At 39.5% G+C, this 25,887-nt stretch overlaps 2 protein-coding genes across 2 annotated transcripts in view; one reads left to right on the top strand and one right to left on the bottom strand.

Moving 5' to 3' along the window:
* The window catches only part of LOC140480088 (uncharacterized), a 32,771-nt gene extending 16,528 nt beyond the window's left edge, over window positions 1-16,243 (top strand). The window contains exons 6-11 of the mRNA XM_072574762.1: window positions 623-726; window positions 873-956; window positions 1,415-4,886; window positions 8,690-8,845; window positions 10,402-10,472; window positions 13,391-16,243. Of these exons, the coding sequence (XP_072430863.1) occupies window positions 623-726; window positions 873-956; window positions 1,415-4,886; window positions 8,690-8,845; window positions 10,402-10,460 (3,875 nt within the window). The 3' untranslated portion in view covers window positions 10,461-10,472; window positions 13,391-16,243. The remainder of the gene's footprint in view (window positions 1-622; window positions 727-872; window positions 957-1,414; window positions 4,887-8,689; window positions 8,846-10,401; window positions 10,473-13,390) is intronic.
* Window positions 16,244-24,007: 7,764 nt separating this feature from the next.
* LOC140480039 (probable ATP-dependent RNA helicase DDX60) overlaps window positions 24,008-25,887 on the bottom strand; it is an 88,725-nt gene continuing 86,845 nt past the window's right edge. Inside the window, exon 37 of the mRNA XM_072574627.1 lies at window positions 24,008-24,289. Coding sequence (XP_072430728.1) covers window positions 24,184-24,289 — 106 coding nt within the window. The 3' untranslated portion in view covers window positions 24,008-24,183. The remainder of the gene's footprint in view (window positions 24,290-25,887) is intronic.

The raw sequence follows: 25,887 nt of genomic DNA, 5'->3' as shown, positions 1-25,887 counted from the left end.
TCCAGTTTCTGATAAACAAAGTAACATGCAAAGCATCAGTGATTTAGTTGATGTGTCTGGGCTGAGTGACAAATGTTGTACTTGTGGCCTATGGCAGACTAGAACACTCACAGATGGAGATTGTGTGTGGGTAACTATGAACTTGATTCATTAGCAATGTAATCCTTGTAGTTAAGGCTTGTTTTTAGGGCAGATTTTAGCAGACAGCACAGTTAACATGGTTTGTGTTGCTGCCTGCGATAAATCTGAGCCTCTTGAGAAGAAATCTAAGCCTTTCAAAACAGAACATGCTTAAATCTGTTAGCATAGTTCAATAGGTAATAGTCTGTCAGAGTTAGAAGCTTTTGCTGGGAGCTTAAAATTCTGTCCAGCTCTTGAAGCTCAATGTGAATGAGGGTTGAATTTGTACTTGAAGAAATGTACTTAATAAAGTTGGTTTCCTTTAACTTTATGATGAATTTTTAGGTTGCATTTTCAAATACAGTTTTGTGCCGAGAAAGTCTGTAGTTAAAAATAATGAAACATGTGCAATCAATATTACATCACTGTAGTAGATTACTGTGTATGGCTATTTGAAATGGCAGGAATACTACAGATTATATCTGTTAATTTTATTTTCCAGATACTGGAAATACTGCAAGTGAGCTACGCACAGGTGGCTACCAATTTAAAACTACCTTAAAAATGTGGAAGCAGCCCAAGGAATTTAAAGAGCCAAAGTTTGTTGTAAGTTAACTTTAACAGCTTGTCATTCTTATATACATAACCAGGATTTCATTTGCAAGTAGTTTTTTTATAATGCAAAGTAATAATTTTTAAAGTATGAATTTTTAAAGTAAGACATCTATGAATTAAACAAACCTCTTTTTCAGCCAGAAACTATTTTTGAATATGGCTGTCTTGACCAGATTTGGTGTATTTCTGCAAAAGAAGACCATCAAAACATGAGTCCAGAGGTATGTTAGTACAGTTTGGATCTTTACATTGTTTGTTCATTTAGCTGTCACTGTTAGGATTTCTACAGAAGGAACATTTCCAACAACCACCTAACACCAGTTCCTATAAGTAACTTGTCCTCTGCAAACCAGAAACTTTATGTTGTCATGAAGTGTTAAAGTTTGTTATGAAATTAAGAAATAAATAATGAGATCAATTTATGTAACAGTTCAATGTTCTTAAATCATTTGAAAGTGTTTCACTGGAGGTGCCAGTGTTGGACTGGAGTGGTCAAGGTCTGAAGTCACATGACACCAGGTTATAGTCCAACGTGTTTATTTGAAATGACGAGCTTTTGGCGCACTATCCTTCATCATGGGAAGAAGACACTACTAGCTATCACAGGAACTGGTTGAGTAAAATAGCATTGATGCATTCAAAAGCAAAATGACAAGTTCTTTTTCTGTTGTTGTTACAGGAACTGCGCTATAAACACTATCAATCCTACAGAAAAGACTGGAACTGCTTTGTGACTGAAGGATATGCTGATAGTGAAAATAATCTCGAGCCTTCACTGTCTTCAGTTCCTGTAGAGCTGCTCAAAACACCTGATGGAGTACAGAAGCCTCATGTTAAATTATTCAGTTTTGGTCAATCCATTAAAAAAGTGAAAAAGAAATTCCGTGGCAATTTATACGTGCCTTTGCCTCCTCATTCAGGATCCACTGCAAGTATCCCATCAGTTTCAAACTCAGAGGTGTCATCACCCTGTGCTTTTGAAAAATCACTTGTTGTGGAAGATAAAAAGCAAAAACACGATCCTGTTCCTCCTACATCAGTTCAATCTGAAACCATCTCCAGCATCACAAGCACTGTCGAAAACATGCCAACAGCGGTAACAGCATCTCTTCCAGTTACTCTGAACTTATGTTCAACAATGGCAAGCTCTGACAAAACAGGCGAATGTCAGCAAAAGCTATTTAGCTCTGGTGCTATTAGTTTTGCTGTATCTAAATGCTCCAGCTCACCATCCAAACAAAAAGAATCCAGTATTTCAAATGTTGGTGTCGGATTCCTTCAGCCCGCAGTCACCTGTGGAAGTTCACCGTCATCCAAGTTGCCCAGTGCAGATACCTTAACCAACAAATTAAAGGATCAGCAAGCACTGGCAACATCAACAGGTTTCACATTTGAGAAGCCTGGTTCATGCTGTTTTATAAGAATTCCAACCAGTACTTCAACTTCTGTGTTACACAATAAAACTATATGTGAGTCAACTGGTAAACATATGAAACATCAAAATAGCCAAACGAGCTACAGCACATCATCCACTTGCATTAGCAAAGTGCTTTTGGATTCAAATGGAACATCATCCTCTTTTCAGTTTGGGAAAGGGAAAGAACAGTGTTCACAAGAAAGCTCACCAAAACCTGATTTGTTTGGTACTTCAGGATTCTTGAGTGGTCAAGTCAAGCCAACGGCGTCATTTTCCTTTTTCAACTCTGGAACTGGAACGTTGGATTTTTCATCGAAACCTTTTCCCAGTATAAAATCAACAACCAAATCAAGTGAATCTTTGAGAAACCCAGAAAATCCAGCTTGTCTGACAGGTTCAACTGTTGGAAGAGAGATGTTTTTACAAGTACCCCAAAGCAATGTTCCAACTTTGAACGAAGAGCAATTTTTGTCGACTACTAGCAGATCCACCACACCAAGTTTTGATTTTAAATTAGCAGATTCTGGTATTATCACATCAGCTTCAACTTTATTCACTTCGCCATCATCAGGTTCCTCAACCTCAAGCCGAACACTGTGTGAACAAAGCTGTGTAACATCTCAAAGCGGCTTTAACCCTTTGAAGCATGTTGCTAGTTCTGCTGAAACATCCTCTATTTTCACCAGGACCAATTCAATTGGCTCTAATTCAATGGTGTTTACACCTGCCTTTGGTCAAGAACCCACTTACTCAATCACTCAGCAGCAGAGCACTGCAACACGAGACAGTGTTACCAAAGTGAAGGAAATGTCAACCTCAGGACTGTCAATAAGTGCTGAAACAGTTGCTTTAAGAAACTGTAAAGGTCTAACTCCAATCACTCCACCAGATATTGCACGAGATGTACCTGACCTTGTTGCACTTACCCAAGTATCCAAAAATGATGTTCCTAATTTGAATGAAAAGCCATTTGTATCAACTGTCGGCAGGTCAAAATCACCAAACTCCGATTTTAAGTTAGAAAATCCAGATATTGTCCTGTCTCCTCCATTTTTGCTTGCTTCACCATCATTTGTTTCAACTTACTCCAATTCCTCATCATTGTCAACTCCTGTTGCACAAAATGTTCTGCCAACTCAAAACAGCACAAAGCCATTGAATCTTTTTGCTAGATGTGTTGAAACGACCTCTGTTTGCTCCAGGGCAAATTCAATCTGCTTTAATGCTGTAACCAGTCTCAATCAAGGTTGGACACCAACAGTCAGTCAGCAACAGAACAGTGTTAGGCCAGCTGATGTTGCCAAAGTGAATGAAATACAAACATCAGAGTTGTCAATATATGCTGAACCATCTACGTTTAACAGAGCACATTCATCCGGTTTGAATTGCAAGGATTCATCACCAGTAGTAAATCAGCAGAGTTCTGAGAAAGCACCAACTGATATTGGTGTTGAAACCCACAAACTAAAAGAAACTTTGCTGGCAGAAACATTAACTTCTGAACCAGAAATATTTCACAGGATCGAATCTGCTAACTCTGGCTGTGTGGATTTTGCAGCAGGTTTCAACAAAGGGCTCCCTTCAATCAGTACACAACAAACTCAAGTTCCATTTGTTGATGATGCTATCAAAACTTGCAAAACAAAATCCGTTGAAGTGCCAAAATCTACACAACAATCAGTAATTGGGAAAATTCCTTTCTCGCAACTTGGTAATGCAACATCTATCCCTGAAAATCCTTTGGGGAGATGTAGTAGTGATACAGATGAAGAAGGCAAAAACCCTCTCATATTTGGTGAGCAAGGTTGCAATACACAAGTATCCCATGTAACTGAAAACCAAGGTTATTCTGATGACTGCCAGAGTTCTGTTGTCACTAGTGAGATGGAACATCCAGATAGCTTAACTGCTAAAGAGAGCCCTAATCTTAGCAGAAGGAGATGGACAAATATTGAACCACTAAATTTGTCTCACACAGGAGATTCTGCATGTATTCCACAGTCTATTGCATCTGTTGCTAGTAGTTTTGCAGAAGCTAGTAATGGTAATGCACAAGAGGACATCAAGAGAATAGCAACAGATTGCTCACTCTTTACTGCTACATCTCCAGTTTTTTGCCCAGTTTTTAAATTTGGTGCAGGTAATGATTTTCAATTCACACTGGGTACAAGTAACCTAACAAATTCTGCAGAATCTCAAGAGAAGAACGAGGAAGATTGTAAAGTTGCACAGAAAACAATGTTACCATCCCCTCCTCCAGTTAATGATCCAGCTACCATCTTAGATGCAGAAAATGTTCTCTTTTCTAACAGAGGAAAGCTGTACTGCTTTGAAAGGATGTCCTTGCGGTGGAAGGAGCGAGCATTTGGAGAAATCAGAGTTTTAGAAGATAAAATAACAAAGTTATCAAGATTAGTGATGTGGAATGCCACTAATAAATGCTGTGCCAATCACTGGATCACAAGAGATCTGGAACTAAAGCATGCAAAGACCAGTAATTGCATCTGGACTTGGCACGCACTGGATTATTCAGAGAATAAGCAAGTCCTTGTAGAGTTTGCTGTGCACTTTAAACTAAAAGAAATGGCCCAGCTGTTCAAACAAGTCATTGAGACAGTGCAGAGCACAACTGGGATTGCTGAGTTAACAAAACAAAAGAATGATCAAAATGGAAATGATGATCATACTTCACTTGGAGCATCTGAATTGAAACAAGGAGGAAAGTTTCTACGAGGTAAATCTCATGACTTTTTATAAATCTTTCAGTACAGCATTATTTTAGTCTGTGCTGCTCAAGTTGCATGTATATGTATCAATAAAAGAATTAATGGAATGCTTATCCACATTAGTAGCATTTTTAACAACCATAGGCATTTGTTTTTATTTGAGCAACAGTGTAAATCGTATTTTTTTACTCGAGAATATAAAACACAATATAACAGCCTAAGTGCTTGGAATTCCAAGTTTTTGGGAGCAAATATAAAAACTTATTTGTAAAGTTTTCTTTTCCCCATTAATTTTCTGTCCTCACCTACTTCATCTTGCACTTGACTCCTTGCTGGAAAGGGGTCATCTTATGGCATGTTATCCATAGAACTATTTCTCCACAGAATGTATCAGCCAACAATTTGACTGTGAAGTACTGATTCTAATCTCTTTTTTTTTTGATGGATGATTCTTCTACCTTAGTCAATCACAAAACAATGTTATAAGCCAGGAATCAATTACAGATTATGTTGCTGGTTTGAGGGATTCATCTGATGATATGATACTGTCAATAGTTTATGTTGGCTTTCACTTCAGAAGGCTGTTACAGTCATAGAGATGTACAGCACGGAAACAGACCCTTCGGTCCAACCTGTCCACGCCAATCAGATATCCCAACCCAATCTAGTCCCACCTGCCAGCATCCGGCCCATATCCCTCCAAACCCTTCCTATTCATATACCCATCGAAATGCCTCTTAAATATTGCAATTGTACCAGCCTCCACCACATCCTCTGGCAGCTGATTCCATACACGTACCACCCTCTGCTGCTGTTCTTACAGTATTTAATAATTGAAGGCACACATTCATCTGCATCAATAAGAGTTACTGCTAAAATGGTCTTTATGATGGCTGGAGCTGATTTCATTTATTCCATAGTGCTAAAGAAAATGGGCTATGCCTTAGATGAGCCACTTGACGATCATACTTCATTTTTCATTCATTAATGAGATGTAATCATAGCTGAATGGGCCAGAATTTATTGCCTATGTCTTGTCCTTGAGAAGTGTGAATGAGCTACCGCTTGAACCATTGCAATCCACTTGGTATTGGTACCCCCACAATGCTGTTGTGGATGGAGATTCCGAATTTTGACCCAGCGACACTAAAGGAACAGCAATATATTTCCAAGTCAGAATGCTGAATGACTTGGAGACGAATTTGCAGATGTTGGTGTTCCCATGTAGCTACTGCTTGTCCTTCTAGGTGGTCGTGGTTGTGGGTTTGGAAGGAGCTGTTTTAGAAGGATTAGTGAATTTTTATAATGCATTTAGTAGTTGGCACATACTGTGACTATTGAATGTTGGTAGTGGAGGATATGGATGTGGTGCCAATCAAGTGAGCTGTTATTGTGAATGGTGTCAAACCTCTTGAGTGTTGTTGGAGCTGCATTCATCCAGGCAAGTGGGGAGTATTCCATCACACTCCTGATTTGTGTTGTTTCGATGGTTAACAACGCCTGGGGATCAGAGATGAGTTACTTGCTTAGTCTGTGACCTGCTGTTGTAGCCACAACATTTCTATGACCAGCTGAGTTCAGTTTCTGGTCAATGGTATACACCAAGATATTGATAATTGAGGATTCAGCAATAGTAGTGCATTGAATGTCAAGGGCAATGATTAAGTTCTCTCTTGTTGGAGATGTTCATCCCTGACACTTGTGTGGCATAAATGTTAACTTGTCAACCCAAACCTAGATATTGTCCAGGCCGTGCTGCAATTGTATATAGACTTCTTCAGTTTTTGAGGAATCACCAATGTTGTTGTACATCGTGAGGTCATCAGTGAATATTCCAACTACTGACTTTACGTGAGGTGGCGGTGATATAATTGATGAAACAGCTGAAGATTGTTGAACCTAGGACACTACCCTGCAGAATTCATGCAGAGATGTCCTGTCATAACTTTGAAATTAATTTTCTATTCTACCATCACAATTTGATCTGTGCACGTTTTTTATGAATTTAGCCATGGTTTCAAGAAAATATCTGAGTGCTTTTACTATCCGCCTCAATAAGAAAACAAAGAAATGCATATGCTGGAGATCTGAAACAAAATGAATATTAATGCTGAAACTCAGCTGGTCTGGCTGCATCTGTGGGGGGGAAAAAAAGTTTTCGAGTCCAGTGACTTTTCATCAGAACACATCCTGTATCGAAGCAGGAATGGAGCTAATTTTGGATTTTGTGACAAAAACGAAATGCCTGAGAGACAAGAAATTTGAAATAACAGAAAATGCTGGAAATACAAAACAGGCCAGAGATCATCTGTGCAGAGAGAAATCAAGTTAATTCAAAGTTTGTGAGAAGATTTGTAGCTTGGGTGCTCGTTGTTGTGGTTCTGTTCGCTGAGCTGGGAATTTGTGTTGCAGACGTTTCGTCCCCTGTCTAGATGACATCCTCAGTGCTTGGGTGCCTCCTGTGAAGCACTTCTGTGATCTTTCCTCCGGCATTTGTAGTGGTTTGAATCTGCCGCTTCCGGTTGTCAGTTCCAACTGTCCGTTGCAGTGGTCGGTATATTGGGTCCAGGTCGATGTGCTTATTGATTGAATCTGTGGATGAGTACCATGCCTCTAGGAATTCCCTGGCTGTTCTCTGTTTGGCTTGTCCTATGATAGTAGTGTTGTCCCAGTCAAATTCATGTTGCTTGTCATCTGCGTGTGTGGCTACTAAGCATAGCTGGTCGTGTTGTTTCGTGGCTAGTTGGTGTTCATGGATGCAGATCGTTAGCTGTCTTCCTGTTTGTCCTGTGTAGTGTTTTGTGCAGTCCTTGCATGGGATTTTGTACACTACATGAGCAAAACCAATGTAGTGTACAAAATCCCATGCAAGGACTGCACAAAACACTACATAGGACAAACAGGAAGACAGCTAACGATCCACATCCATGAACACCAACTAGCCACGAAACGACACAACCAGCTATCCTTAGTAGCCGCATACGCAGATGACAAGCAACGTGAATTCGACTGGGACAACACTACTATTATAGGACAAGCCAAACAGAGAACAGCCAGGGAATTCCTAGAGGCATGGTACTCATCCACAGATTCAATCAATAAGCACATCGACCTGGACCCAATATACCGACCACTGCAACGGACAGTTGGAACTGACAACCGGAAGCGGCAGATTCAAACCACTACAAATGCCGGAGGAAACATCACAGAAGCGCTTCACAGGAGGCTCCCAAGCACTGAGGATGTCACGTAGACAGGGAACGAAACATCTGCAACACCGATTCCCAGCTCAGCGAACAGAACCACAACATCAAGTTAATTTGCCTATCTGTTTTCCGATCCCTGCCATATGGGCAATTAAGGGTGAGAAGTCTGCAGTGTGGAGGGAATAGTGAGTCTCCCTGAATTGGCCAATTATTAGCCAGAGGCTAGGTTCACCTTCCAATTAATGATAATGGATGGAATTCTCAAAGCTGTTGAGCCAATTAAAACAGGGGGCCTTGCGGTTGTGAAGAAGCAGCAACAGACTGTTCTTTGTAGGTAAAAAGTCTCCATGTTTAATAACTTTAAAAATAGCCTCAACATCGGGAACATCTCAGCAAGGTGGCTTGTTACTGCGGCTGAAGTAGGCAGAGGGGTTTGCAATGCTGCTGGGAGGCTGGCTCCAGGAAATTACTGATTCTTGAAACCCCCAACATGCCAAAAGGTTCATCGGCATGAAACGCAAATTGTTTTTTGTTGCCAAGATGCTGCCTGATCTGCTGAGTATTTCAAGCATTTCCTTTAGTTTTTTTTATGACTGATTTTACAGAGATGGAAGAACAGGAAGAAGATGGAGACGATGTGGTGATGCTGAGTGAAGTCAAACCAACTCCAGAACAGAGGGCCCTTGCCTTAGAGCTGTTTCTTCCGCCAACCTTCTTCTGTTACAAGAACAGGCCAGGTTATCAAAGCAGTGATGACGAAGGTGTGATTTTAAGTGACATTGTAATTCTGCAAGATTTTGCAATTTATGAATATAAGATTTGCAAAAAGGCTGAAATAAACTGGTGATAGCTTCATGACATTCTAATAAAGCATCAACTATTTGTCTGCTTCCACTTTAAAATATGAGGAAAATTTTAACCTAATGGCAAAAGAAATCCAGAGTCCTGTACTCTCTGGAGACCCATATGCAGTAATATTTCTATTATCTACTTCTATGAAAGTTGAAATGTTGCCCTCGGCATTGTATTTCCAACATCAACCCCAATGAGCATGAGCACCTAGCTACCTGGAAATTGCACCAATGATAAGCAGCAACCAAGCACTCTCGTAACAGCAAGACAACTCTCTACAGGCCATCAGCTAAAAGTAACTGATGTTCCTTCAATATGATCACTTCTTTTTGCAATATTCATTCAGCAATTTCCAAAACCAAGAGCTGCATTTTCTTTACTTCTGGTGTGTGTTTTAAGGGGTCGAGGGAGTTAGGGATGTGGATAAAATAGGACTGGTACCTAACTCACTCCCATTATTCAGGCACTGAAATCAGCAGCCTGACCACTATATTGAAATATTATGCTTCCTGGGCCATCATGTTGTGGGTGGCCAAGTGGAAATGGGAAGGTTGTTGTTCTTTGACAGATTTTTAAAGTGCAGAGAATGGGGAATATCATCTGAAGATAACCTGCATGCACCAGAACACTGAATAAACTTCCACCCAAGAAGCTAGTATCTCCCATCACTCTCCACCTAGACCTTAAAACCTCCTGCCCAGTTCCCCTCTTGTTTACCTGCATGCCATCTTCTTGAGGCAGGTTTCAGTCTGCAATACTAAATTGCTGTCAGATCTACTGAGCAGTCAGATTTGCAAGCAACCTCAAAGGGTGAAACTTACTTCCACTGAGGGGGTGAAAATTCCACTGTATCAGTTTAGCCCTCCATAGGACTCCAAATGGGACAGGCTTCTTCTAGGCATTGACATTTCCACTTCCAGATTTGGAGGAGGGGGGAGCAGGAAACCATCATAACACCTCCACCCACCAAAATGGACTTTTGCTCTCGTGCAGCTCCCCAGGCCCATTAGCTACCGACAGGATTCAAATGATTGAATAGTAATAGTTAATATCAAAATCGATATACTTTCCATCAGTTGACATTTTTGGTTTACTGGCACGTTCCTGGTATGTGATGGACAACATTGGATTTTACTGTGATGGGATATATTTGTCATTTCTGCATTTATTTGTGAAGATTGTGGTTTTGTTGATTCTGGAAGTCTTAATACTGCATTACACACCAGCGCAACTGAGGTTTTACTTTAATAGCTTTAGCCTCTGTCTGCCTCTCTCTTTCTGTCTCTCTGTGTCTATGTGTGTGTGTGTCTCTCTCTCTCTCTCTGGATTATATTTTGTGAAACTCATTCATCATGGGCGGAAATATGTATAAATACAGAAATTCTGTATAATTGCACCATCATTTCATTGAATGTTGTCAATTTATGGATAAACGTGTTTCAATCTTCATTTTGTTCTTCTCCAGAGGACAGTTTTGAGACAGCAGTAAAGAAGCTCTACCCTAACTACAATAAATTCATTTAATACCTTCTCCTGGTAAGTCTCAGCTACATTTTCACTTTAAAAATTCAGTTTTTTGATGTGATCGGAACTTGCAATCTTGTCTTCTGGCTCTGTTATGTGTCTTCTCCTGTCTTATTCTGTACTTGTTTCACAGTGTCAGAGTGATGAATGACACTCTCCCAAAGATTCATCTCTCGTGACATTGAAATAAATATGGTTTTACGGTTAACTTTGTGGGTTTATAGAGTGCATTGTCCCTCTCTTAAAGGTACAGCCTACTTAGCATAGGACAGCATGGTGGCTTAGTGGTTAGCACTGCTGCCTCACAGCACCAGGGTCCCAAGTTCAAATCCAGCCTTGGGCGACTGTCTGTGTGGAGTTTGCACATTCTCCCCGTGTGTGCATGGGTTTCCTCCGAGTGCTCTGGTTTCCTGCCACCATCCAAAGATATGCAGGTCAGGTGAATCGGCCATGCTAAATTGCCCATAGTGTTAGGTGCATTAGTCAGAGGGAAATGGGTCTGGGTGGGTTATTGTTCGGAGGGTCGGTGTGAACTGGTTGGGCCGAAGAGCCTGTTTCCACACTGGAGGGAATCTAATCTTTTAAAAAAAAATTTGGAGATTTTAAGTAGAAAAATGTAGGGAAGCTGACATTGACTTAAATTAAATTGCATAATTGAACACCAGTATGGAGAGAGGCACCTCAATTATTAGAAGGATATGGTGGGTAGTATTTCGTTCGGTTAATCGAATTCCAGATAACAGTTTAGCCAAGCATCAGCACCTTGCCAGATAATTGGATGCCGGATAGTTGAGGTTCCTCTGTATTAGTAAAGGTCCTGCTTATTGTCCAGTGTCCTGTCAGTTTTGTCATGCTGTTTGAGAACTGATCTATGAACATATGAAGAGAAGGAACAATGAAGCTCATCAGTGCTTATCCACCAAAACTATTCACCCAATTACCTACTGCAAATTCCAACCAGAAAGAAGAAAGGAATGAAACTGTGCACCAAACTCAGGAAAAGCTGTGGAAAAAAATATTCAGTGACCTCTAAGAATGAGGCAATCCAAGCAGACCTTAGCTGCAGAATATCTATTATCATACATGTCCCCTAATATGCTGTGATGCTCTTAGCACTATAGAATTCTATACAAAATGAAAGGGTTATTTCTATGTATCTAGAAGCTTGAACGTTTTTTATTTCTCTCTTGGGCCTGAATTTTTGATCCTGAGTCAGGAGCAAGGAGCAGGCCTAAGCACCCGAAGTGGTCTGATTTTTGTTGCTGCCATGGATATGTGTTCGTGGGAGTCACAATCATTAACCCAAGGAACAATGCAGAGTTAGCCACAGATACTGACCGTTCCAAGACTAGTTGTGTGAAAGGCCTATCTTGGTGTTCTGGCTCAGCTCTTTCTGAAAAAAAGGCAACAAGAGAAGCCCTTAAGCCCTCACTAACATGGGCCTTTATTGCTCCATTGCTAACCCATGGCTCCCCAACGAACATGTCACTTTCTCATAATGCACCTCTATGCCAATTTACCCAGCATTCACCACCAAAAGGCCTTAAGAGCCATGCTGAGATTAAACAAAACAGGTCTAAATGTACGTTGATGACTTTAATATTTGAAAACTCATTGATTGAAAGCCCATATTTAAAATACTCTAATTACTTAATCCCTCATTAACACAAGTACAGATAGTTCTTCTATAATGCGATAGTTGCTTTCTTGTGCAACCCCATGTTATAGAAAAATCGTGCTTTAGAAACAATGTTGGTGATACAATTGTGTTACAGCCATCACAGGTTTTAAAAGTTCGTGCTTTATAAACTGTCCCCAGTTTGTCAAACCTTTATAGTGAATTCACACTAACGAAACCCACACTGTGGCAGAACAAGCTGCATTGTATTCATAGCTCCACATCAAAGACTTTAAACCCAATTGAAGCTGTTAATCAAACTTTGAACACATGCACCCCACTGTGATAATTGTCATTGAGTACTAATCTAATAATGATTGTTTTCAGGGTTGTATCAACAGGCAGAATGAAATAGCAAACACTATAAACGCTAAACTTATTTTTAGTTAAGAAGCAGAGAGTTAAATGGCTTGACAGCTAAACAGTTCGAATATGCTTAACAATATCTATGTCTGCATTTAACAATCCAAAGCATTTGACCACTCCCAAAGAGCACAGTACCTTTTCAAGAGGGGTCCCTGGACCTATTCAAAAGGGTTCTTTATTCCTCCAAAATAGTACCCTATAAGCATTCTTTTGAAATGTGTAAAATAAGCATTCTTTTGAAATGTGTAAAACCCACAAATCCTATTTTGAACATTCGCTAACAAAAAAAAGGTCAGTTTTTAGGCTGCTTTCCACTTATTTCACAAGTTTGCACCTTAGTTGGAAACCTTGCAGGGAGATAAAGAAACAAAACTGATTTGGATAAAGTAACATAAGATAGTTTTATTTATCTGTCTCCCTAATTTTAAAAACTTTGCATTTCTTTGGCATTTGTGACCAAAAATGGCCTGATCACATCAAATACTGCCATTGTCCTCTGCCAAAACCATCACTATCGTATTCTGGTCAGCAGCAATAATAAACACCGGCTTCTTCTTGCCACCAGCAGCCAGCTGATTAAATCCTGTCGTCCCTGTTCCACTCTCCCCTTCACAATAAGTACACAAAGATCATGGACCTTTTAGTCGCAATGGTCGAGACTTAATTCAGCCTGTAGTGTTGGTGTTTGATCTGAATCTGGATCTGAATCTCTCTCATCCTCCCACATGCCCTTACCAGGCCAAACATCTCATGAACCAGTTGACTAACAATGACTTGTGTTGTTTTTAACTCTACTTGAATGACTGCTTTTGTAGATGAATAGATAGGGCCAAAGCCAACAGAACCTAATGTATACCTATGTGCTTGTTTATATCTTTTCATTCAGTGCCTTGAGTTGAAATCGAAGAGTGCCAAGAATACTTCAAGTACTGAGTGGATCAAAGTCATGTTTACTTATGTGCTATCCAAAAATTAAAGTATTTCTCATTTGTCTGTATAGACTATAAATTATTATTTCTCCATTTTTGCTTTATCTATTGATATGATAAAATGTTGATTTTTCTATAACTGGATTCTCTCATTACTCATGTATTTGACCACTCCCAAAGAGCACCTTACCTCTTCCATGTGCCAACTTTCATTTCAAAAGCTTTTAAAACTAATTAGTTTCACATTTTAACATACAAGAGTATATGTCCAGAAGTGTTTCTGTAGAAGTTTCAGACTTGTTCTCTTCAGTTTGAGCCTTAGTTGTTGGGAGGCTTTGGAACAGCTCATACTGCACTTTTCAGCATGAATCACTGAATATCAATCAGAAGCACAAAACATGGCTGATCTTCTCTTCCTTTTCACCTGGAAATTACCAGTGGCTAATTGTAGAGTCCCATCATTCCTGGGCTAAGCTCATCCTGATATGTATAATTCAGTATTGCTCTGGCTTGTTCATTACTCTGCTAAACCTTGGAGAATTGTTAACTTTCTATTTGCACTGGTGTTAGCGTTTTGTGGAATTAAATGTGTACACTCTGTCTTGTATGGCATTGTGGGAGCATGTTATTGAATTCATAAATAGATGATCAGGTAAAATTCAGTGATAGTCCAGTAATCAGAATATTAGTACTGCACAAATTCTAATCATGATTAAGATTGGAAAGGAATTTTAACAGGCCTGGTTAATACAAGTCTGTTGTGCTAAAATCTTCCTTAATTTGTTATCAGACAGAAGCACTATCTTAAAAAGATTTTGTAGGAAGAAATGTAACGAAAGACAGCATTTATCAGCGGCTAAGATTAAAGTAAAAGGAGCAGAATCCAACATTACGTGGTCAAGTTGGATTTCATTGCATACTTGGAAGCAAAAAAAAAGATTTCATTGCTCAACTATGTCTGATTCAACTTGGAGATGTTAACTAAGTTCTGGTTTTGAGAAGCAGGGTTGAAAATGTTAGTTGCGCCTCTAGGTCTGACAAAATTATAAGATTATTTGTTGTATCAAAACTGGATGTGATAAAATGTTTCTTAGAAAAATATGTTGAAAAAATTCATCAGATCAATTAGGGATATATCTAGTGTACATATTTATGATTTCAGTTCTTGCTAATCAGTATTTTATGTGGCAATTCAATTCTGGATTAATATATTCAATATTTCTAACTTTAATTTTACAACTTGTTAGAATTGGTTCAAAATATTCTGGTCTGCCCCTTCTAACTGTCAAAGGATTTGGTGAAGTGTTCTTTTTTCCTTTTGTAAAGATTCTTCGATTGATCTTGGATAGGGTTTTAGAATCAAACAGAAGTCCCAACCCTGAACTGTGTGGGCTACAGTCACCCATCAGTTATTATTCATGAGCTACCAAATTAGTAGTCAAAGAGTGTGTTCATTATCTAGTTAAGCAGGGGGGTAGAATCTTGAAGGTATAGTACAAATACAAGGTCTATTAGCTCAAAAAGAGCTTCAGTCTACTGTGTGAGATAAAAGAAAATGTGCCTCAACTCCCTCTCTAACCAGAAGTCAGAGCTGCCAAACTATCAGATTCTTTTCACAGGGCTGCCTGTGCCTGCAAACTGAACACTGAGAAAATTCAACTATTTCACTTTCATTTTTCAGGGAAGGGAATCACTCTAGATTGATTTCTAATCCATATTATCTGAACAGTCCTTATCATCCTCTAATATATTGCTTGTTTCTAAAACTGATGCCACAAAATAAAATTATTAATTTCTCTGTAAACACACAAATGTTTAGCTTTATAAAGAGAACTCTGTAACAGACTGCATTTATATATAGCCTTTCCCAGGACCATAATCACACAAAATTGGCATTGAATCAAAGAAGGAAACATTTTGGATAGATGACCAACCCCACAGCCAGAAAGAGGTTTTAAGGAGCGTCAAAAGAAGCGAGTAGTCTAGGGACAAATTTCCAGAGCTTAGGGCATGGATTGCTAAACACACAGAAACCTATGGCATAGCACAGGTAGTCAGGAGTACATAATAAGCCAGAATTGGAGAAACAGAACTTTTGTAGGACATAAAGAACCCTTTTAATAGCTAAACGTGTAAAGCTTGTTCTTAAATTTAGAACACACTTCCACCAGTGATTATTCTTATAGAAAATATTCCAAGGAATTTGAGAAAAACATGCCACACAAGTTCAGCCATGGGAGTGATCTGATATCACCATATAATCAATGAAATGTGCATTGAGGGGTCATTTTGACACACCAGACTGGATCTTCCTCCACTACTCCAAATGTGGCATGTCATTGGAAACAGAAATATCTGTCTGGATATTGAGGAATCACCATCCTATTTACCTATCAATGAAAGTACTCCTTCCCCTTTATTGATTTACATTAACATTTAAAAGAGATGGATTTTTGCAGTATCTCAGGGAGCTTTTGGTTGAGGGAAAATAACTTTTTAGCAAATTTTCATCCTTTGTATATTTAAATTTTAATGTACTTAAAATTTACGTTTTGCTCAGGCAGAAGATCAGTACAGCAAGATTACAAGGCTACTTGACAACAATTACTTTAGGATGAGGAATTATTTTATATTTAAAAGCAAAGGTCTTAATTGTACTCGTGTTGAATGCCATCTGGGTAGGTGCACAGTCTGGCTGTATTATTAGGACAGGCAACCATCATTGCAGTCTTATCTATTTTATGTTATATTTGAACTTGTGATGCTTTACTATAATAAAAGAATTTTGAAAAGGTTCATATTTATAGTCATTATTGCATGTCACTTGGTTTCCTTTAGTGATTCTGCTCTTATTTTTGCAACACTGGAGCTATAACCATGACTATGATGTTATCCACTCAGTTAATTCAGATGAGTTATGATTTGCATTTGAGTTTAATGTTAATCCCTCCTCAGGTTTTTATAATGTAGGTAACTCTGTTCTATTCTTTGATTTGTTCTTCTGGTGAAGAAGGAACTTCCCCTAGTTGTCTGCATAACGTGTTTTGTTATACTGGGTAGCAGGGAAAGAGTAGCACTTAAGTAGGATGCTAACATAGTTATATAAATAGATGTCTAGCTCCTGCTCAAACTGCAGTCTTTAGAAGTTCCTTAGACTGAGTTTAGCTAAAAATTGGCTGAGCCTCAATTTTGGGGAGTTTTAAGGATGATTTCTCTCTCGGCTCTGGCAATTTGTCTCAGTTTTTATGCTGCTGTATGCGCCATGGTTCTGTTGCACCTTGCAAAGCTATCTTGACCTCATCAGCAACAGAAATACACTCTGTTGCAGGGATAACTGGTACTGTATTTTAAGCCTAGCTGTGCACTAGGTCAATCATAACAGCCATGAGTACATGTAGTGAGAGGGAAATGAAAAGCTTCTGAGGGTGCACAAATGGTAGAGGTTACACTTCATTGCAAATAGAATCTCTGATCTGTAAACATTTGCTATTTACATCAGATCTGCCTGATTGATTGACTATCATTGTAACTGCAGCTATAAGAATCAATTGACAGACTACCTGACCTTGCTGTCATACTATGTTAGCACCCTACTTAAGTGCTACTCTTTCCCTACTACCCAGTATAACAAAACACGTTATCATTCAATGTAGGATCACTGCATAATGGAAAGCCTTCAAACAGTTGCGAACAATGACTTTTATTGAACTTTCGGGAAAAGCAACAAAGAAAATTCAGAAACAGGCTACCTGCCTTTCAAGCAAAGACTGCAGGTAGCTCTCAGATAACGTACATTCCGGCAATATGATTTTCTAATGTTGCTGAGGAATTAAAGGAATGATATTTGAGAACATAACTGTTTGCAACAGCACGATGCTAGCAGTGATAGTTTAATGCACTTCATTCTGTGCATGCACCGATGTCAGCTGCTAACAGCAGCTTTGTGAGAGGTACTGGCGTGAGAGGAGCTTCCTGTGAAAGGTACACTCCTATATTCCATTTTTTTTTAAACAAAAGTGGAGGAGCATAGTGACAAGAATGTTAGCAAGAAACATCCTGGTAATAAAATTGCAATGGTGAATGTAAAACAAAGGCTGTAACACCAGAAGAGAAGTCAGATATGAAAGTGTTTTGAGCGTAAGAATATATAGCTTGCTTAACAGGAATAAGAGAGTTTATCTTATACACAATGATGACCCTCTGTCCCTGCATTAACAATATTTTTTTAAATGTGTAAATTTACCTTCATTTCATTGATAAATATGATGTATACATTCATTTTGGCTGTGCTATGATGTTAGGCTTTTGTGTGATTTTTGAGCAAGCATGCATGGTATTTGTTGCTGGTCTGCACCCCCCACACACACACAGGCCCTATTATTTATACAAAACGATGCAACTGCAGCATTACAAGAGAATTACCTGTAATTTGATTTTTGAATCAGCACTTAAATAATAGAAAGTTCCAGTTCATTTCTTTCTGGCCTGTTGTGCCTGCCTAGCTGAATATGATGCCCCGCCTATTTAACATACATATCCTCCTCTCTGAAACACTGCTGTCACTCTCTCAGGTCTTCATTCTCCATCACTCCCCTCATTGCTGTTCCAATTGTGCAGAGTGCAGCATGCCAGGATTATATGGCACACTCTTTATCCAATACTGCAAGAGTTGGAACTTTGTTATGGACTAGGCCAGGCCAGGCCAGGCCAGACCAGACCAGACCCCCTCAAAACATTGAGAAAGTAGCCCAGATCCTAACTTTGCTAGTTATTTTAAGCAGGTGTTATGTGGATATTCCAGGAGGGATGCACTTGTCAAATGAGAATTTACTTAAGATTACTGAATGAAATGCAAAAAAGTACATAATAACAACCTATTTGAAAATGCAACAGATCACCCCAACTTTATGCTGCTGTTCCAAATACTTACAACAATCCCCATAACTACCCCTTTGCACAAAAGGTAAAATCAAAGAGTGGAATACAGGAGAAATGTCAGAGGGGAATCAGGATGGATCTATTTCTTGTACAACTGCCTGACTGCTTTCAGTGAATAGCCAGACCAAACCAAACCAGAGCAAAGCTGAGCTTAGAAAATGCACCCTTTCTCTGAAAAGGAGACCAAAATTGCACACAGTATTCCAGATGTGGCATCATCAAGGCCCTGTACAACTGTAACTGCACATCCCTGCTCCTGTACTCAACCTCTTGCAATGAAGGCCAAAACACCATTTGCCTTCCTTATCATCTGCTGCACCTGCATACCTATCTTCAACTGGTGCAGAAGGACACTAGGTCCTGCTGCACACTCCCGTCTCCCAGTTTACACCCATTCAGGAGGCAATCTGCTGCCTTGCTTTTGCTTCCAAACTGAATAAGGATGTTATGAAACTTGAAAGGGTTCAGAAATGATTTACAAGGATATTGCCATGGTTGGAGGATTTAAGCTATAGGGAGAGGCTAAATACACAAAGGCTGTTTTTCCTGGAATGTCAGATGCTGATAGGTGACCTTATAGGAGTTTATAAAAATCATGAGGGGCAAGGATAGGGTAAATAGATAAGGTCTTTTCCCTGGGGTGGAAGTGTCTAGAACTGGAAAACATAGGTTTAGGGTGAGACGGAAAAGATATAAAAGGGACCTAAGGGGCAACTTTTTCACGCAAAAGATGGTATGTGTATGGAATGAGCTGCCAGAGGAAGCGGTGGAGGCTGGTACAAATACAGCATAAAAGGCATCTGGATCAGTGTATGAATAGGAAGGGTTTCGAGGGATATGTGCCAAATGCTGGCAAATGCGACTACATTAGGTTAGGATATCTGGTCAGCATGGATGAGTTGGAGTGAAGGGTCTGTTTCCATGCTGTACATCTCTATGACTCTTACAAGGATATTGCCACGGTTGGAGGATTTAAGCTATAGGGAGAGGCTAAATACACAAAGACTCTCAAGAGCGGCCAGTTAAAGTCTTTTTTTTAAAAAGCTTGAAAACCTTTGCCTGAGGCAGCAATTGTTAGCCATAATCAAACTGGTCCTGAAACCAGACTTTTCAGAATCTGTGTTTGTATGATCACACAAAAAAAAACAAAGACAACACAGCCTTGTTAAAGGATCATCATCACACCTTTGTAGGTCTAATGTCTCCTCCATGATGGCCCTTGCAAAATGGTCTGCATTGGATCTAGGCTTAGCCTCAGTCAGGTTTACATCATGAAGTCATCAACCATGGTTGCAGAGTGCAGCCCTTGTCTCCTGTTAGCTATCAGCTTTGAAATAAAACAGGAGTGTAAGCATTCTTAAGAAATCAGATATCCTGGTCGCTCTGAGTAAATGGTACAAGTTTCTAAAATGTAGTCTTAATGATTAGAAATGAACTGTGCATTGATGGAATGGAACCCCTTTTCTGTTGATGAGATCTGTCACATCATGCAATGGAGTTCCCACTACAATGATTATGCAGCCTGAGCATACGGTCTAGGCTGCAGCATTGACCTTGTCATAGGGAAACACATCGGAAAAAATGATGCAATTGGACACAAATTGCACTGGAAAAGTTGATATATTTGTGAATTGAGGTTTGAGCTCTTGCACAATTCTTCAGTGGATCAGTGGAAGCAGCAAATTGTACAGAAGTTTAACACAGCTTTCACCTTGACAGCCACTTGTGTAGGATGACCTTCAGGTCACAGGTCTTGCTCCAGCAGACCGCACTCTTCAGCGACAGTGTCCTGGGCCATTCTCATTCTGTAACGGCAATGCATCCTGCACATGCGAAGGCCATTCAGGTTTCTGGGTCTCCTGTAGAGTTTCCTCATGTGGAGGTATTTTGGTAACTGTTAGATACAGCTGCTGGTTCTGCACTTGCTGATACATCTGTTCTTCCACAATTTCTGAGCCTTTGTTGCACTTTGGCAATGGCTCACTCCCAGTTACTCAGAGGCCCACATTACGGAGTCTGGAGTCACACATAGGTCAGAGCAAGTAAGGACTGCAATTTGTTTCCTGCAAGGACATGAGTGAAGCAGTTGCCTTTTCCTGACAACCAATCAACAACAGTTCAATGGTCATTATTAGACTCTTAATTTCAGATTTTCTGCAGAACAACTGAAATTCACTTGTGATCATTCATTTCCATTTTCACCGTCATTGGTTCTGACAAGGAGATGTGAATTTAATAACCTCATCATTCTCCTTTTCTGCCCAAAATGGAATGTTTCTTTAAAAAAAATCATACTGTTTCCATTTTGAAAATGTTGTCCTCCACACCCCAGCCATCCTTTTTAAGCCCACTTTGTGACGTTCACTCTCAACAAATTCTCTAGGGTTATAAACAATGATCCACCCAAGCACACAACATCAAGAATGAAGTTAAAAATCACAACACCAGGTTATAGTCCAACAGGTTTAATTGGAAGTGCACTAGCTTTCGGAGCGACGCTCCTTCATCAGGTGATTGTCTGATTGTCGCTCCGAAAGCTAGTGTGCTTCCAATTAAACCTGTTTGAATATAGTGGGCGGCACGGTGGCACAGTGGTTAGCACTGCTGCCTCACAGCGCCTGAGACCCGGGTTCAATTCCCGCCTCAGGCGACTGACTGTGTGGAGTTTGCACGTTCTCCCCGTGTCTGCGTGGGTTTCCTCCGGGTGCTCCGGTTTCCTCCCACAGTCCAAAGATGTACAGGCCAGGTGAATTGGCCATGCTAAATTGCCCATAGTGTTAGGTAAGGGGTAAATGTAGATGTAGGGGTATGGGTGGGTTACGCTTCGGCGGGGCGGTGTGGACTTGTTGGGCCGAAGGGCCTGTTTCCACACTGTAAGTAATCTAATCTAATCTAATCTAAAAAAATAACCTGGTGTTGTGCGATTTTTAACTTCGTACACCCCAGTCCAACACCGGTATCTCTAAATCATAACATCAAGAATAACATGCATACAGATACATTAATATACAAGGGAGAAACAACAGAAAAGGAAAGTAAGTTATAATTACAAATCACTTACAAATCGGGGATACTGGCATTTGTTCACATGAATCAGAGTTCAGTAAGACAACCACAATTGTGGTTACACAATTGTGTCTAGCAGAAATCTTTTTTGTGACATGCAAAGACGACAAAGCAATGTAAATCAGGTGCATGGGGAAGTTAGTTCGCTCGCTTTAAGTGAAATACAGAATTCTTTCAAAACCTAAATTGTCATTGGACAAGCATATGGACGTACATGGAATAGTGTAAGATAGATGTGCTTCAGATTGGTATGACAGGTTGATGCAACATAGAGGGTCGAAGGGCCTGTACTGCACTGTAATGTTCTATGTTCTAACTCAAGCTTTGAGAAAGAATGTGACTAGAAGTTGCTTTCTCATTGACTTCTTTTCTCAGTCTGTTTCTTTTTGTACAGTACAAAGGTGCAAACAAAGCTATTCAAAAAAAACTTTGCTGAAACCCACAACTGCAGACAACTACACATTGCCACAAATTTGGGAACATGCATGTGTACAATTCCAAACAATATGTCACAGTTTACATATAATCATACAAAAATAATGCAGCACTGTATATGCAGAGGGGAATGCACACTTTTGAAATAGATTCAGTGATGGGGAGGGCAGACACTAGCTATAGAATAGAGGGGCGTCCCTTGGGGTGAGGAGGGATGAAGGCCCAGAAACCAGATGGGTGACAAGTTGTGTCAGCAAATGCAACCTTCAAAAGTGTTTTTCAGTCACATCACTGGGTACTCCACTATCAAGGTGTCATTGAAGTTTGTCAAAAACAAATGATATAAAAGATAACAATGGAGACCATTAGTGCCATCTCCTACGTAATGTGTTTGAATTGTTTCCTTAGTTCCGACATCCATTACTTATTCCATAGCTTGGAAATTAAGAGCAAATTACAAGGTTATTCCTCAAGTTTTCTATTAAATTATTCTCCTAAATGATTCATTTAGTTTCATTTCAATATTTTCTACTTCACAGTATATATTGCAGTCTCCTCAATTTATGTTCATGGAATAGCAGTCAATGATCGCACTATTCCACTGTTTTTCATAATTAATAGTGAACAAAACTGAGCTCTATTTCATATGGTGTCAGCACATCTTCTACATTTACAATAGACTATTTCCACCTTTTTAAATTCTCTCAGGGAATAGGAATGTTGCAAGGTCAACATGTGTTACCTTTGAAAAGGTATATACACAGTTCTGTTAGCAGGTTTTTGCTTTGTTTCCAAATACTTAACATTGCAACCAGGTTTTTTTGCCTCAATTAATGATATATCTATATCTATTGCTGACTTTTGTAGAATCATTGCGGTAAAGCTTGTAGCTCTTTTAGGCATACCTCAAGCTCATAGATCTAAATTCAGCAGAAATGAAATGGAATCACTTAAACCCAGTCAGCAACACCCAAACTGCAAAACTTAATGGTGTCAAGTTAATCTCATATTGGAGTCAGTGGAGTGTTACTGAAAAGATCTCATTTATTAGCCATTTATGAGAAGGAAACAGTTGGTTTGCAATAAGCCAAGGACAAACAGGTTGTCACAATTAAGCAAATATCAAGCTTTTTCAAAAAACATCTTTATTTGAGCAAAATATTGTTTTAAAGAGATGCTTTATGATTTTTTTAAAAAGTGAAGATATTTTGCAATTTATTAGACCTTACTATTGAAATCACCTTAAAATATCAAAACATATCAGAAACTTAACACATGATAACGAGGTGTAGAATACCTTAAAATGTTTTTGACATGACTTTTACCTTCCAGCTGGAAGCTAGTTGCCAACTCCACTTCGCTTTTCTGACCACAAAGAACAATGAAACTTAGAAGCTCTTTTTAAAAATGCATACCTAACAGACTTCTACCACTGCTGCTCTTTTTCCAATATTTAGGAGGCATGGCGCAAGCAGTTGAAGGGCATTTATCTTTAGTTTCTAGGAAAAAAAATGTCAGTATGGGGAACACCCTGACTTTCATGCATTAACTCATTGCCTGTGCCGTTGAAATTATTGAATTCGAAGTATAAGGAATTATAGGAATGAAACGATTCCATGTGCCAATGTCACAGATAGCCTTATTATAATGCCTAAGTATGACCAAGAGGGAGGATTTAACACAATCAATGTCAATGAAACTGGACAATGGAAGAGTGGCCAAGTCTGATTCTTTGCCAACTCGCTTTACCTGTAGGTATGGTTTGTTTTTTTCTTCAGCTGTGCATGGCCAAAGTCAAGAATGCTGCTCGTGGGAATTCTGAGGACCAAACTCAAATCACATCATTTTGTGGCACAGTGCATTGGCACTTCTATGCGACCTCAACTAGAACTCAATTTCCCAACTGTCTTAGTTGAAATATCAGTATTGCACGTGGGATAGCAACAAGCATGATCAGTGCCTCCTGTCATGTGGCACACCTTTAACCAAAATATTTCCAAAAGAGAATGGAGATAAATGTATACTAATTCAATGCAGAGGTCATATGTGAAGTTTGGCATTCAAAGTTATTTCCCTATAAAGCTGTCCAGCTTTAACAGTTTGTACATAGTGCAATTAAAGTTCAACACAATACATTAAATTATCTACTATTTAATTTTATTTTTTGTTGACATCATTGGGCTTTTTTTTAAATTTCATATGCCCTTCACAACTTGTTTTTGTCATGTATAAGTATTCAGTCCCCACAGTCAGGAGCAAGAATCCACAAAGCATTTGTGGATGACAGTTTTGTTTTCTAACTGCATTGATATTAACTTTTGATCTTTTCAAATTTTTGATAAAATGTATCTCTCAGTTGTTCAAAAGCCAAAACAACGATGTCATCTTTGTTGTCACATAGTTCTTTGAGAGAGGTGCTAGGAGAAAAAAAGAAAAACATTTTTTTTTATATACAGCTGTGAATTAACTTCAAAGTCACCACAATATGTAGCATATGAAATTTTCTGATCAAGGATCTATAAAACAATGGAAGTGAGCAAGTGAGGAAAATGGTAAACTTCAAATTTCACAAACCACCTGTTTGTCAAACTGGATAGTTTCAACCAACCTTTGTAAGTGTTACAACCAACCTTTAGGAATAAAATGCTTGCTCCAAACTCAATTGTTGCTAGTTTCCATTATTTTCAACAAATTCACTGAAATGACTAACAAGCCATTCTCTGCTCTCACTTAGAAAACTTCAACTTTGCTTCCAATTTCCATCCTTCTTTCACCTTCATATAGCCGATCTGCAATTCCTTCCTTCCCCAATTCCACTGTAGCCATTCTCCTTACCAAGCCCAACAAACATTCACTATAAGCCCACCGAGTTTTTGACTTGTCCTTCCACACAGACTGCTTCCTGTGGAGGACCTTTACTACTTTCCCACTGCACCTGTCATGTTAATACCTTCCTGGCCAAAAGCATTTATGGCAGGTTTCCCTTTTTCTTCAACCAAGAATTCTCCCTTCCATAGTTGACAGAAACCTTAGCCTTCTCTGCCACATTTCCCACAACTGCTCACCCCAACTCCCAGAACCATGATAGGATTCGCCTTGTCCTCAACTTGACCCTATTTGCCTCCTCACCAACACAACTGCTGCATGGAGAAAGTGAGGACTGCAGATGCTGAAGATCAGAGCAGATCAGAGCAGAGTGTGTGGTGCAGGAAAAGCACAGCATTCGAGCAGGAGAGTCGACGTTTCGGGCATAAGCCCTTCATCACCAGCCCTTCTCCTGCTCCTCGGATGTTGCCTGACCTGCTGTGCTTTTTCTTCTTCACTGCTGCAGCCAGTCCCCATCCCTTTAAGCAGGAGACTGTCCCCTCCATCACTTCCTGCTCCACTCTTCAACCTTATTTGTTCTAAACGATCTTTCCATTCAATCATAATGGTTGCAACATCTACTCTTTCATCTCCTCCTCCATTTCCCAAATTTCCCAAACATTCTTCCGGGGAACCAGTGAATTGCAACATACTTTTTCTATGTTGTCAATTTATTGGTCATAATGTACCCTGTTCTACAGAGGAGACCAAGCACACATGAATAACTGCTCTGCAGAACTCCATTTAGTTTGCAAGCTGATACTGACCTTCCTGTCATGTCACTTTAACACCCTATAATGTATTCAAGACCAACTTCTGTTTCTTCAATAACCTGTAATGCTCCAATGAATTTGGAAACAGGCTCAAGAAAGAGCACCTCATTTTTCAATTCAACAGCTGCCTGCATTCAATACAGAATTCAACAATTTCATATTGCAACAATCATTTTTTGTTTTGCAGGTTTCAGTTTTAATTGTCTTTGATTTGTCAACAGCTGTTCATTATTCTGCCTTCCATATCCCTCCCAGACACATCTTTTATTTCATTACTTGCACCATGAGCACTCCTAAGAACCTGTCCTACCAAGGCTTTCATCATTAATTCTCTCATCTTCATCACAGACCTTCCTCTTCATCCTTTCCCACCGCTC

The sequence above is a fragment of the Chiloscyllium punctatum genome, chromosome 1 (assembly GCF_047496795.1).
Source record: "Chiloscyllium punctatum isolate Juve2018m chromosome 1, sChiPun1.3, whole genome shotgun sequence".
NCBI lineage: Eukaryota > Metazoa > Chordata > Chondrichthyes > Orectolobiformes > Hemiscylliidae > Chiloscyllium > Chiloscyllium punctatum.
Note: the sequence above shows the minus strand (reverse complement) of the source record. Positions and strands in the feature narration are given on the sequence as shown.